We start from the raw sequence: 13,081 nt of genomic DNA on the forward strand, positions 1-13,081 counted from the left end.
CGCGCACTTAGATAACTTCAGGGTAGGGGAAACTTGTGGGGAAGTGGCAAGTTTTGAGAGTTCGTTCCAGTTGTTTTCAGTATAATACATTTAACTGCAAGGTTATATAATTTAATTTTTCATAATGGCTGTGTTTAACAACTGAACTGCAAAATTCTGGAAAATGTAATTATCAGTCCTGTCAGCCTACCAGTCAGAAAGACCAGGCTTCAGCACACTGATGATTCTCCTCCCCCTCCCTCCTTCCCTCCCTCCTCCCCTCCCTCCTCCTCTCCCTCGTCCCCCTCCCTCCTAGCTTCTGTCCCTCCGCTGCCTCCTCTTCCATCCCTTTCTTTCATGGTTCTCCTGGAATTCTGTGTGGGAAGATGGGTGTGGAGAGTGTGGAAAAGATCTCTGCTGTGGATGCTGCTGTTCTCTGAGTCAGGAACCATAAGGTGTAGGGAAAGAGGAGGGCGAAATGCAAATTAAGTGGCTGAAGGCCCTGTCTGTCTGTCTGTCGGTCTGTCTGTGTCTGTCTGTCTGTCTGTCTCTCTCTCTCTCTGTCTCTGTGTGTGTGTGCGTGCGTGTTGTGCAATTTTGCAGCTGTGGCTCACAGGCTGCCTGGAACTTGGGCTACAGATGACTTTCTGGGTGCAGGTAAATAGTGCTCCCTCAGTGAGCCTCTTAGCACCATCTGGGAAGAGAAGAGCAGTGGCCCTAGGTGAAGTGGCCCACAGGGAGCCGTGGCAGGCAAAAATAGGCCTCTGGGAAAAGGCTCAGGTTGATGGGGTTCCCGTCCAGGCGGATGTCTTCCAGCTGCCGGCGCTCATGTCTGTGTTCCCCGGTGTCACAGAAGGTGTCGCTTTCCATGGTCTCGATCATGTTATTCTGGAAGGAGCAGCACGCATTGAAGGCTCACAGCCTCCTGTGCAGCTGGAGAAGAAGCTAAAGTAGGTGGAGCTGAGGCCACACAGGGCAAGAAGAGGATACTTGTGGAGAGTGAAGAGAGAGTAAAGAAATTAGAAAAGATAAGAGTAGAAGGAGGGAAGTGGGGAGGCCCTAACGGGATGAGATGAGACGGGAGGTAGGCATAGCAGGGCCCTAAGGCAGGTGAAATACCAATAGGTAAGGGGAGGTGATGTTTTAAAAAGGAGTGGAGAACATCACTTCCATGGCCACGTTCTGCATTCCCCTGTTATCTGCCTTTGACCGACTGCACACACTATATTTTTATCCTTGGTCTGGTTAAGGCTGCTCACCTGCAGGTGCAGAGAGCGCAGGCTGAGGGGCAAAGGCCCAGGGATGGAATCCAGCATGTTGTTGGCCAGGTAGAGAAACTGCAGCTTCTTCAGCGCCTATAGGGACATAAAGAATGGGAGACCCGTGGGTCATGTCAAGCTCTTGGCACGAAGAAGTGCCCCAGTAGGCCAGCATCAGGTGGTCCAATTGGTGGGGTAGAGTTGTCTCTGCCTGTATGTCTGTCTGTCTCTGTCTCCCTTCCTTCTCCACAGTCCTACTTTGTACTTTAGGCTGACCTGGAATTCTTTATCTATTCCAGGCTGGCCTCAGTCTTGTGGTCCTCCTCCTCCATCTTTCTGAGTCCTACATCACCAAGCCCAGCTGAGGATGCTGCCTCTTTAAGGGGCTTGCAAATCCTAACTTCATTTGGATGCTGAAGGGGGAAGGGAAGCTGCTGTCCTTGAGAGCAGGCAGCTGGGTAACATACAGGAACCTTTAGAACAGGCTGGGAGGAGCTGGGACCAGGTAAAAACAAGGACCGTGGGACATTTCAGCTCAGTCTCAACGTCTCTGTCACCGGTGAAAAGTCTCCCAAATGTCCCACTCAGAGTGGCTGTGAAGAGCATGCTCAAAACCTGAGGCACACGCATGTGAGCTTAACAGCACTGTCAGAATCAGGAAAGGCTGATCTGAGAGGAACATAGGGAAGAGAGCAGCCTGCGGGGGCTCAGAGAACATTGAGGAACAAGACACCTCTTCCCAGAGCACCCACTACCTGCATTTAGCCATCCTGTGATCTGTGCAAACGCTGGGTCTGTTCAGTCCTGCAGCGGCTGTGTCGAGTGGGCCTCATCACCCTTGTTTTGTAGACGAGGAAACAAGATCAGAGGTGACTCACTCAGTGAGCTCAGGTCCTAGGGCTGCAAAGCCCCTGCCTTTTCTTGGCCAAGAAAATAGGGCTGAGTGAAGGCAGAGAAGCACCTCCTAATATGGAAACAGTCGATGTTTCGAGGGCTAGAACAGCCAGAGACCTCCCTGTACGGACAATCCCAGTACTTCCTGCACAGCCAAGAAAGCTAATGTGTGCAGGTTTTGCATCCCACCAGGGGCCCGGAGCCTGTTCTCTGGGCCCTCTGTAGGCCCACAGCACACAGGAGACAGGGAGCGAGGATGTTTGTGAAGAAGAGCACAGGCTGAGGAGCACACAGCTCTTGGTGAGCACAGCGATGATGGCCTGTTATTTCTGTACTCAGGGAGCTGAGGTAGGGGGAGAATGAGTTTGAGGGCATCCTGGACTACATAACAAGACCCTTGTTCACACACACACACACACACACACACACACACACACACACACACACTATGGTAATTTTTTTTTTTTACTATTTATCTATTTGATACTTCTAAATATGAATTGGCTTGCAAAAATGAGCCTACATGATTGAACACTGCTTACTTTAAGGACAGGAATGCATTCTGAGAAATGTGTCATTGTGAAATTACTTACACAAACCAAGAGGGCTAGATGACTCTTGTCTTAGGGGCTACAAAGTTACAGATGACTCTGTCTTAGGGGGTCACCACCATGCATGTAGTCCAGTAGTGATAGAAATGTTGTTGTTGTATGGTTTGACTGTACTTCAAAGAGACAGAGGCTGCACACGAGCAACTGGTCTTTGAAGGCCCTTCCCAGGTGCTGCAGCCAGCAAGTTGGGACATATCAGTCTTGTCTATTCTCCCATTGTCTTCAGTGGAGGATAGCCTGGGCTCTGGCTAGCCCTGTTCCTTGGGTAGCCCTATAGGATCACATTTGTGTCAAATGATTCGAATCTAGCCAGTAACCCCTTGTAGTGGTTTGAATAAAAATAGCCTGCCTAGGCCCATGATGTTCTTAGGAGGTGTGGCCTTGTTGGAGGAAGTGTGTCACTGTGGGCTTTGAGCTTTCAGAAACTCAAGCTAGACCTAGTGGCTCACTCTCTCTTCTTGTTGCCTGCCAATTTGGATGTAGGACTCTCAGCTCCTCCTCCAGGACCATGTCTGCCTGCATGCCACCATGCATCTGACCTATAATCAAACCCCCAGTTAAATGTTCTCCTTTGTAAGAGTTGCCGTGGTCATGGTGTCCCTTCACAGCAACAGAAACCCTAACTAAGACACGCATCAAGTTGTGTCTCTTGTGAATCTGACCATGGAGAGTCACTGACTATTTAGAGGTAGACTTCAAAGCCATTAAGATGGATTGTAGGAGTTGGAATCAGAGTGAGCTCCACAGACAAACTGGAATTTTCAAGGACAGAGTGGATGAGCTGGTCTGGGGCGCTGGTACAAAGAGGAGCAAATGCGTAGATAAAGGCCAACGCTAGAGCAGCATCCTCACAGAGGGGAGGGGGAGCTGCCGGCACTGGCTTCTTGTGTTCTGCCCCCATGAACAGGATCCTGGGGCCTGATAGCACCAGGTTTCCTATTTGCAGAGGGTGTAGACACTACCAAGATGGCATGATGTAAAACACCCTTTTCTAGAGAATGTTTAATAAACCATACATGGAAAAAGGAAAAAAAATGGGAATTGATTTTTGGCTCTAGACAAGAGTGGAGCATGAACAGCTGTGAGGTCAGGGTACATGAGAAGGGTGCACTTCGTACGGCAGACTGATGTCCTGACTCACCACGAATGCCTCAGGCTGTATCCCAGAGCTCTGCAGCCGATTCAGGCGGACGTCCAGGAACTCAATGCCACTGGGCAGCACAGGCAGGGCTGCCAGCTGGTTCTCTGGAAGGATCAGATCCTGCAGGGCAGGCAGCAGGCGGAGGGCATCGTTGTGGATGGAGGAGATGGAGTTGCCAGAGAGGTCGATCCTTCTCAGTTTTGCTGGTGGATGTTGGGAGAGAACACAGGGTGAAACTGGAGCATCTATCCCTCCTGGCCCCGTGTGGGCTGTGCTGCCTCCATAACTTGGCCCATTCTTTGCAAGGGAGTTCTAACTAGCTCACCTCCTGCACCAAGTCCAGACCACAAGAAATGAGGCCAAATCAGATCTCCTTTTAGAAAAAACATGGCATTCCACAATAACTTTCTCGAGAGCTTTGGTTCTATGGTAGTTAACCTACCTTAAAAGACTCGTTTCCACCCCCTAATTCCCACCCCCTTCTCCAAGGACAATAATCAATAAGTTCAGGAATTGCTGCATTCACCCTGCTACCCCACCTACACACTCCTGCACAGCTTACTTTACATGGAGGACCCAAAAGGCTATCAACAATGTGAGGTAGAAGCTGGAGGCCAGCTCCTGCCTTCCACCTCAAACAGAGAATATGCTAGGAAGTAGCAAATCAAAGAAATAGTAAAAAGCTTGTTAAAGGCATCAGGGCCATAGAGAAGAAGCTTAGGGGAGTCTAACCCAGAGGCCAACTGTGGGAGGCCAGGAGGGAGGTCTGTCCCAGAGGCCAACAATGCTGGAACCTTTTGGAAATGTTGCCTCGAACAGACCTTCCTTTTCCTGTGCCCCAGATCTTTCATGAGAAGAACTGGCTACTTCTGCCTGCCATTTTAAAATCTTAAAGGAAAGGAACTGGAAGAATTGGGGCCTCTGTCCCTTTGACAGCCAGGAGCTCGTGTCTGTACCCTGGCAGTCCTCTCTGCCTTGCCATCACCCTGTCTCGAAGCCTAACTCACTCAGCCCTTTGAAGTCTCCAGCCTGGATGTGGCTGATGTGGTTGAAGCGAGCATATAGGTAGGTGGTCATCTGGGGAAGAGGAGGGATGTTCTCCAGGTCTGCATCATCACAGTAGACAGAAGAGCCAAGGCACACACAGACCAGGCAGGTAGGCAGGCCTGGCCGAGTAGAAGACAGAACAGAGGGAAAGCTCTGGTCAGACTCTCTTCAGGCTTCTGTGGCCAGTGATCTTTGCCTCAGTGGATGTCTAAGCCATGGGCATCTGTGGCCCTTAGATGGATGGTTTTCTCCCCCCAGAATCACCCAACACAATGCACCCAGGCAACACTCATAGTTGCTCTCAGTCCTGGCTTAAAAGAGGATTCACCTAACTATCACTCAATGCAAGGCTCCTTGGTGCTTTCATCAGACCCTGATCCTTTTAAGTTCTGAGTTTATGTGGCTCTTTCTAGGACCTCTGTCTATCTCTTTTCCAGAGGACTCTTCTCTAGTGTCAAAAGGTACAGTGTAGATGGAAAAAGCTAGAATTATATGGAGTGGTCAATCGTTGCTGTCTCTGTCTTTGGAAGAGGAGCTGGCCATGTTCTATGTGGATTCAGGAAGCATAGCAGAGCTAAGGTAGAACGGACCGTGCCTGCTTAGCATCTGTTCCCTCTTGGGATGTCATCAGTATCCTGATTTTACACTGGAGAACAGCCCTGGCCTCTTCTCTGTCCCGAGTGCTCTCTCTGCACCCAATGGTCAAGAAATTCAGACAGCTGACCAATGTTAGTGTCCCTGGCTATCACAAGAGCTCAGAGATGACTTAGAGGGAGGCTTGTATCCAAAAGGCACCAGAAGAAAGTTCACAGTCCAGAAAATGAAGCAGCAGGAGGGACAAGCCAGGGCAGGGGACCGAGGCTCTGTGCCCTTCTTCTTCCAAGGCTAAGAAAGGCAGGTGTGACTGAGACCCTTTATGGTCTCTTCAGGTCTGAGACTATAGCTATGAGAATGGACTTCCCATGGCCATCCCCACTTCAGTAGCCCAGGTCCATGCTGGCGAATATCCTAGAGGAGAACAGGACACCGAGCACCAGCAATTCCTGAATAAGCTTCATTCCTCCTGGGTCCCAGGCTTTTGATCAGAGTCAGGGGTGCTGCATCCCAGTCTCAAGGGAAGGAGGAAGGCATTGGGGGAGGGGCTGAGGGGTGCTAACAAGGGGGAATTTGAAACTGAAGCTAGTGTCTCTGCTTCATTTGCTCCCATGCCAAGTGACAGCCACAGTTACTTATTCTCCTCTCTAGGCTTTTAATCATCTCTAATCTAATTACCACTCAAACTGTTCCCCCAAGTGATGCTGTTAATTAAGGTAGGGTGGCTTCGCTAAGGTGTAGGAGTGCTTGCTTGCTTGCTTTGCGTCCCACTCAACTTGTGCATAATATTTATACAAAAGTATCAGGGACAGCCGGCCACTCCCCCTTTATGGTGGTGGTGCTTGGTTTTACCATGACAACCTCTCCTTCTTTTCCTGCTCTCAGAAGACAACCCAGACCCAGGACCCCCTGGCCTTAGCCCTCACCACACCCCACTGTAGAACTGCCTGGTGCTAGCTTAAGGTTGCTTGGCCCATGCGTGACCTATGAATACTGTGATCTTCTGATTGCACGCACTTACCATGACTGCTCTGGGAGTTTAGTAGGCCAGTGGTGGTAGGTACGGCCATCGTGAGGTTTGGTGACAATGTCTTCTGAGCCACAGTGCTAGTGGGACTAGTTCTTGTTGGAAGAGTCAGATTGCTTATTTTAGCCTGGAGATACAGCACAAAGCACACCACAGACCGGTCTATGCCTGAGAAGGACTTAACCATGACCCCTGGAAACCTCAATTACCCAGTTTAAACTCTTGCAGAGGAATAAGTGGAGGGAGGGAGATATAAAGATGGAGCAAGGAAGGGGCCTTATCGAGCAGAGCATTGAGCGACTCCATACACAGATGAAGACATTAAGGTCAAAAGAGGAAGGGGGCTCAGAAGTTCCCAACATAGAGCTGAAGTCTGGATCTCTGGTCATCCAGGCTGGTGTTCATTCCGTCCTCTCCATTGTATAGGTTGGCACTACTCCCTTTCTCTACCCAGACCCTTGTCACATCGCAGATGGACCATGCCACACATAGTTAGTCTCTGCAGAGGACAGGAGATCTGGGAGGACTTCAGACTGGAAGACAGACTACAAGTTCACAAGCTAGCATTTCCCTTTTTTTAGGGAGAACATGGAGACACTGCTGACCCTCACCCCATGTCGTGGCTCATGGGGAGGACCCCATGAGGACTCCTCCTGGGAGTGGTCCTACCAAGTGTGCCACATGGAGTAAGATATCGGTGGCTAGTGTCCTCTCTTGTAGTGGCCTGTAAGTGACAAGTTCCTCAGGAGGGATAAGAATTTGTACCTTATGCCTGCCTGGGAAGATAGCACTGTTGTAATGCAGTTGCTTTGTGAGAGGAGGGCATGAGTTTGGTCCCCAGAATTCACTATAGTTTGCTTTGCCATGGTCTTTGATTAAGGCTCATAATCTTGGAGATGGGGAGGCTCATTGGCCGGCTAGCCTAGCCTTCTTGACAAGCTCCAGGCCAGTGAGAGGCACTGCCTTCAACAAAGTGAGATGACTAGCTCCAGGGAAAGATCTAAGGTTGTCTGTCCTCTTTCTTTCCTGAACATGCACATGTATAACACACCCACACACAGACACACACACATACACACAGGCACACACACATACACACCCACACCCACAGACAGACAGACACACACACAGAGACACACACACATACACACAGGCACACATACACACACACACACACGCGCGCACACACGCACACGCAAACGCAAATTAATATCATATAGTAAAAGTGTTGGGAGAGGTTTGTATTATAGGGCAGGTGAAAAGGGATCTGGTCCCTAATCCCGTTTCTTGCAGGGATTCCAAATCATCTCTGTCCCCTCACCTCAGGGATCTGGTCTCCATAGTCTGCCAGTTCTTCATAGTTGCTGAGATCAATGACCTCGTTGTAGTCCTCTATGCTCAGGGTATGGTTCCCCACATACAGGGACGCGTAAGTGTCACCTTCCTCAGGGCTCTGCTCTTCTCTTTCTCTCTCCCCTAGGAGAGAAGCTGTCTCTGCCTTCTGCAGCACCAAGCTCAACAGACTCAGGAAAGCCAGGAACTTCATGAGGTTCTGAGGGAGGGGTAGGAGTGGGAATGGCTGAATCCCTCTGAGGTACATCCTGTGGGTAGAGGGCAGAAGGGCCGTTATTTTAGCTTGGCTTGTAAGAATGGCTCACCAAGTTAGGCAGCCTCCAACCTGCATACTTGCTCACTCTTGCCCTCTGACACACAAGCTCACTCAGCATCCTCATCTCACACTCTTTAAAGTCCGGTCTGTATCTGGAGGTATCTTTAGCCATCATTCCCACTGCGCCTCACAGTGTGGTGATCCATCACTCGGGCTCCTGTGGACAGCTTCCACAGGCTGGCTTACTCATTTCACCACAGACGTGCATACCAGAGTCCCATGTTTACTCACCTGCTGGGCACTGGTGCATTTGCACCAATATTCTCTAAGAAACAACCACATATTCAGGAGAAACCCCCCCCCCTCTCATCAAAACAAAAAACAAAACAAAACAAAAACAGTAGCAGCAATAACAACAACAAAATAGCCTTAGAAAAACTACATTAAAGAGACTTTTGGCTGGGCATGGTAGCGCATTCCTTTGATCCCAGTACTTGGGAGGCAGAGGCGGGCAGAATTCTGAATTCGAGGCCAGCCTGGTCTACAAAGTGAGTTCCAGGACAGCCAGGGCTATACAGAGAAACCCTGTCTCAAAAAAACGAGAGAGAGAGAGAGAGAGAGAGAGAGAGAGAGAGAGAGAGAGAGAGAGACTTTTGTTTCCTTTTTTCTTTTTCTTTTTTTTTGTGAGATAGGCTCTCATGTACCCTAGGTTGGCTTCAAACTTATGTAGTGGAGAAGGACTTTGAACTTTTGATCCTCCTGCCTCTACCTCCCATGGGCTGGGATTACAGGTGTGCACTATCATGCCTGGTGTATGAAATGCTGGGTATCTAGCACAGAGCTTCAAGCATGTTAGACAAGCCTGCTACCGACTGAGCTCTCTCCCTAACCCTACTTGTGGCTACTCTAAGGCCACTCGGTCCTTCAGTCACTTAAACATCCATGGGACGTTTATTAAGTTGTAGTCCCCGGATATTCCTCTCTCTGGAGGTGCAGAAAGGAATGAGGTCCAGTCCTTTGTAGGAACAACCAGTCACTTTGGAGACAAAGTCTTAGAACTTAACATACAATGTAAAAGAAGGACGTTGGCTGGTAACATCGCCTTAGAAATGCAGCATTTTAGAAACACGTTGTGGAAAGCAGAGGGTTGGTATGAGGTTCTGCAGTGTTTTGCCATCAGAAAGCTCGGCAGCTATCTGTATACATATGTGTCTGCACTTGGGTTCCTGGGAGGACATGGTGTGCAGGCGTATGAGCACAGACGTCGTCTGCAGGTCACTCACATCTGTGCAGGCAGGTGGAGGGCTGAGTGTGCTGTGGATACGGAAGTGCCTGCAGCATCGTAGCCATCCATCTGCAGCTGATTACACAGCCCTCCCAAAGCCGCCTGCGCAGGTTTCTTCCTAATCTCAGCCGGGCTGAATGGTAAGTCCCCAGCAGTAGTAAGAGGTCGTATCTCTCTGTTCCCTATTCCCACTCCAAACTGAAATCTATGCTCTTCAAGACCACCCCCAAGGCAGTTTACTGACCACCCGGAAGCCCCTCGCAGCTTCTTTGATCAGAGCCTTGTACTCTTGCCATTCTCTGCCCAGTTCCTGCCACAGCCCCGACTCCATCCCTTTGCTTTTGTGCCAGTGGGCATGAGGCCTCCAACCTTGGACCTTACCTTTTAGATGCTTTTGGTTCCGTCTGGCTCAGCAGCTTCCAGGGAGCTTCTGGTGGAGATGATGACTGCCTGTCAGAGCAGGGGACAGCTAGACACCCCCTCATCTATTGGCCAGGGAGAGGACGAGTGGTTGGCCAGGGATGCATGTGTCTAATTAGATTCCCCATTCTTTCAAGTGCCCTGCTGTTTCCCTTCCTTTTTCCTCAGGGGTCCCTAATCTCATTTCTTCACTTAATGAACAGGAATTCTTTGTGTGGGGGTGAACACACACACACACACACACACACACACACACACACACTCATGGCCGCTACACCTTCTTCTCTGATCTTTGAGGGTTGGTCAGTTAGATTCCAGAAGACTCATCCAAGCTGAGGTTTCTTGGATGGATGGAGCTTGCTGTCCCTGTCCCCATCCCCATCCCCCACCCCACCCCACCTCCACTCCCTCAGAAATAACGACACTGGACTTCATAGATGGAATCCAAAGAAAAAAAGAGCTTGAACTGGGGCACCCCACTCAGCCCTATCCCTAGAGCACTGTGGTGGTACAGCAGGAGACAGGGAGTCGGGTAAGATGTAAAGACTAACTTCAAGCTCACAAGCAGTGGTCACCAACAACAAGACAGGAAGTTCTCTAACTCCCGTAGGAAGAAAGGACAAGGACAGGAGTGGGACATTGGCTTACAAACACCCAAGACATTGTCATTGTGCATAGCCTCTGGCCTGGAACCTAACACTTCTCTCCCAACTCTGACTTTCCATGGGCCCCATCTTTCTTTGGGATGTGCCTCAGATATCCCCAGAAGAGGGTAGGGGCTGGCGAATGTCATCCGGATTCCGCTGCCCAGGCTCTTCTCAGATGCTCTCCACCCCCTCCTCCTTTCCTCTGGTCACACCCTGAATCCCAGCAGGGAGGCCCTCTGAAGACCACCGATACAGGACGAAACAGAGGGCAAAAGAGAAACGATTGGTCCAAGGTCACCCAGGCCTAGCCGAGCACTACATTTTGAGTGTTAGATTCTGAGTTCACAAGGCTCACCTTCTTACAACTTCATCTCAGGAATCCTGAGAACACAGTGACTCTACCCTCAGAACAGATGGCCTTAGCAGAACCCACCCCCAGCTTGCGATGCCAGGTGAGTGGGCAGACCTAATAGACCCCGAGGACTCCTCAGCTGCTGTGGGAAGGGGATTCCGGCAGCCAGAAGAGGCCGCCTGCCAGAACAAGGCTGTTTTGTCTCGGAGATCCCCCATCTGGGAACTGACAGCTTCAGAAACTCGGCTGGGTGGAAGGAGATAAAAGTCACAAGCCAAGAGGACGCCCTCGAAGCAGATGGCACATTTGGCTGGCCCTACCCCTTCATTCTGTTCTTCCAGAGACCCTCGGGCCCCACAGACAGCCGAGACCGTGGCCCCCTCCCAACTCCACGCAATTTATCCCTACAAGGAATATAGATGAGACTGTTCATTCATTTCCCCCTGCCACCTGCTCTCACACTTCTCCCTGCTCTCGGTGACACACCCCCCTTCACACTCCCGCCGCTCCTCTCCCACCCCACCCCGCCCCAGTCGCGCCATCTCGCCTGAGCGTCCGCCCCCGCAATCCCAGGCTGCGCAGCCAGCCCTGCACAGCGCCTGCGCCTGCTCCCACGCACTCCCCGCCCCCCGCCCCCCCGCCCCCCCAGGCAAACCCTGCGATGCAGGCAGGCTCTCATCCTACACTTTCTCCCAGCTTCTATTCCCGCCTTCACAAGCTTGCGGTCGGTCGTTCCCATGGATTTCGGGGGCATTGGTGGATGGGAACGTGGACCTGTGTGGGAAGCGGCAGGCGGGCGGGCACAGCCCCTGATCCACGAGCCTGCCAAGCGCTGCCCTTTAACAGAGACACGAGGTGTTACTGGTGAGCTAGAGGCAACAGGCCATGTGGACACAGAAGTCTGGCCAGTTGACCCTGCTGCTGCCCTGTTGTGGGCAGTGAGAGAGGAGGGCAGAAAAGTTCAGAGACCCGCCTGCCTTTTGGTATTCGCAGCTGAAAACTGGGAACCCCCATCCACTCCGATGTGGACTCCAGCCTAGCTAGCTACCGATTCGTATCTCCTCTCCTTCCAAGTCATACGCTTTCATTCTTCAGAGCCGGCTCACGCGAGACTTCCCAGGCTGAGTTGCATACAGTTAACATCATTACAACTAAGAGAAAAGAATTCGTGCATACACCCCACCCTCTTATCAAGAAATTAATTCCCCAATGGCATGGGGTATGCATCCTCCAGCTTTGAATTCCTTCCTGGGGCCTGCCTGGCACACACCAGGCAGGTAGGGCTGGCCGAGGGCATCTGTTAGTTTTCATCCTCCACAAGACAGCCTAGGTTAGGCGGGTTGAGAATCCCCCTCGGTAGCCAAATCCCCTCTAAAGAGAGCCCTGGCAACTACTCTTGTCCTTTTGAACTTGTGCGTGGCCTGTAGATCTTTCCAGATGATTTAGTCCTTGGCTGCTTGCCCTGGGCACTTCCTGTGCACCCTGTATTTCTCCAATTAGTTAGAAAAGATGACTCTTCCTGCAGTGCCTTGGTGCTGCGCACTGAGAAACCCTCCACAGTTTGACATTGGTGGTTTCAAAGAACATGGCTGCTTTGATTTCAAGTGGAGCTATTAGATTTCTGGACTGACTTTAGGGATACTTTTTTATTTTTTACATGAAGGTTATGAGTTTTGAGGATATTGTCTAAGAAGAGGCTTTGCGACATTTCTTTTAGAAGTTTTTTTCTTCTTTCTTTTCCTTCCCTTCCCTTTTTTCTTCTTTCTTTCTTTCTTTCTTTCTTTCTTTCTTTCTTTCTTTCTTTCTTTCTTTCTTTCTTTCCTTCTTCCTTCCTTCCTTCCTTCCTTCCTTCCTTCCTTCCTTTCTGAAACAAGATCTTACTATGTAGCCTTGACTGGTCTCAAACTCCTAGAGGTTTGCCTGTCTTTGCCATCTGAGTGCTGGGATGGCAGCCACCACCCCTGGCTGCTAGGAGTTTCTTAATAAGGTATTTGGGGGGCTTGAAGCCATGACTCAGAAGCTAGGAGCATTCATTACTTACTCATTCATTTAGAGGACTGGGATTTGGTTCTCAGCACACACACAGAGGCTCTCAACCACTCATCACTCCAGTTCTAGGGGATCCAGTGCCAACTTCTAACCTCTGTGGTCACCAAGCACACATGTGGTGCACATACATACATGCAGGCTAAGTGCTCATACACACAAATTTAAAA

General features: G+C 50.4%; 1 protein-coding gene across 11 annotated transcripts; it reads right to left on the reverse strand.

Moving 5' to 3' along the window:
• Window positions 1-89: 89 nt before the first annotated feature.
• Window positions 90-12,585, reverse strand: Optc (opticin). 11 transcript variants are annotated; one of them, XM_011248028.3, is made up of 8 exons: window positions 11,521-12,576; window positions 9,828-9,931; window positions 7,874-8,153; window positions 6,547-6,679; window positions 4,892-5,050; window positions 3,885-4,087; window positions 1,239-1,334; window positions 96-912 (listed from the first exon to the last, which is right to left on the reverse strand). In XM_011248028.3, exons 1-8 carry the CDS (start codon window positions 11,617-11,619, stop codon window positions 895-897), a joined length of 1,092 nt encoding a protein of 363 aa, XP_011246330.1. In that variant the 5' UTR covers window positions 11,620-12,576; the 3' UTR covers window positions 96-894. The 11 variants fall into 11 exon arrangements, 10 of the variants coding, with proteins under 10 accessions (NP_001153892.1, NP_473417.2, NP_001153893.1 ...); XM_030254578.1 differs by having other exon boundaries at window positions 96-968; window positions 11,521-12,571; XM_030254587.1 differs by having other exon boundaries at window positions 96-867; window positions 11,550-11,615.
• Between the last annotated feature and the right edge of the window lie 496 nt (window positions 12,586-13,081).

This window comes from Mus musculus, chromosome 1, assembly GCF_000001635.26.
Source record: "Mus musculus strain C57BL/6J chromosome 1, GRCm38.p6 C57BL/6J".
In the NCBI taxonomy this organism is placed as follows: domain Eukaryota; kingdom Metazoa; phylum Chordata; class Mammalia; order Rodentia; family Muridae; genus Mus; species Mus musculus.

Coding starts and splice junctions, on each gene's coding strand:
- Optc (XM_030254578.1), bottom strand. CDS start 11,619: ATGCCCCCGAAATCCATGGGAACGACCGACCGCAAGCTTGTGAAGGCG. Junction 8,154..9,827: donor GAACCAAAAGCATCTAAAAG/GTAAGGTCCAAG, acceptor CTCTACCCACAG/GATGTACCTCAGAGGGATTC. Junction 1,335..3,884: donor TACAGCCTGAGGCATTCGTG/GTGAGTCAGGAC, acceptor ATGTCCCTATAG/GCGCTGAAGAAGCTGCAGTT.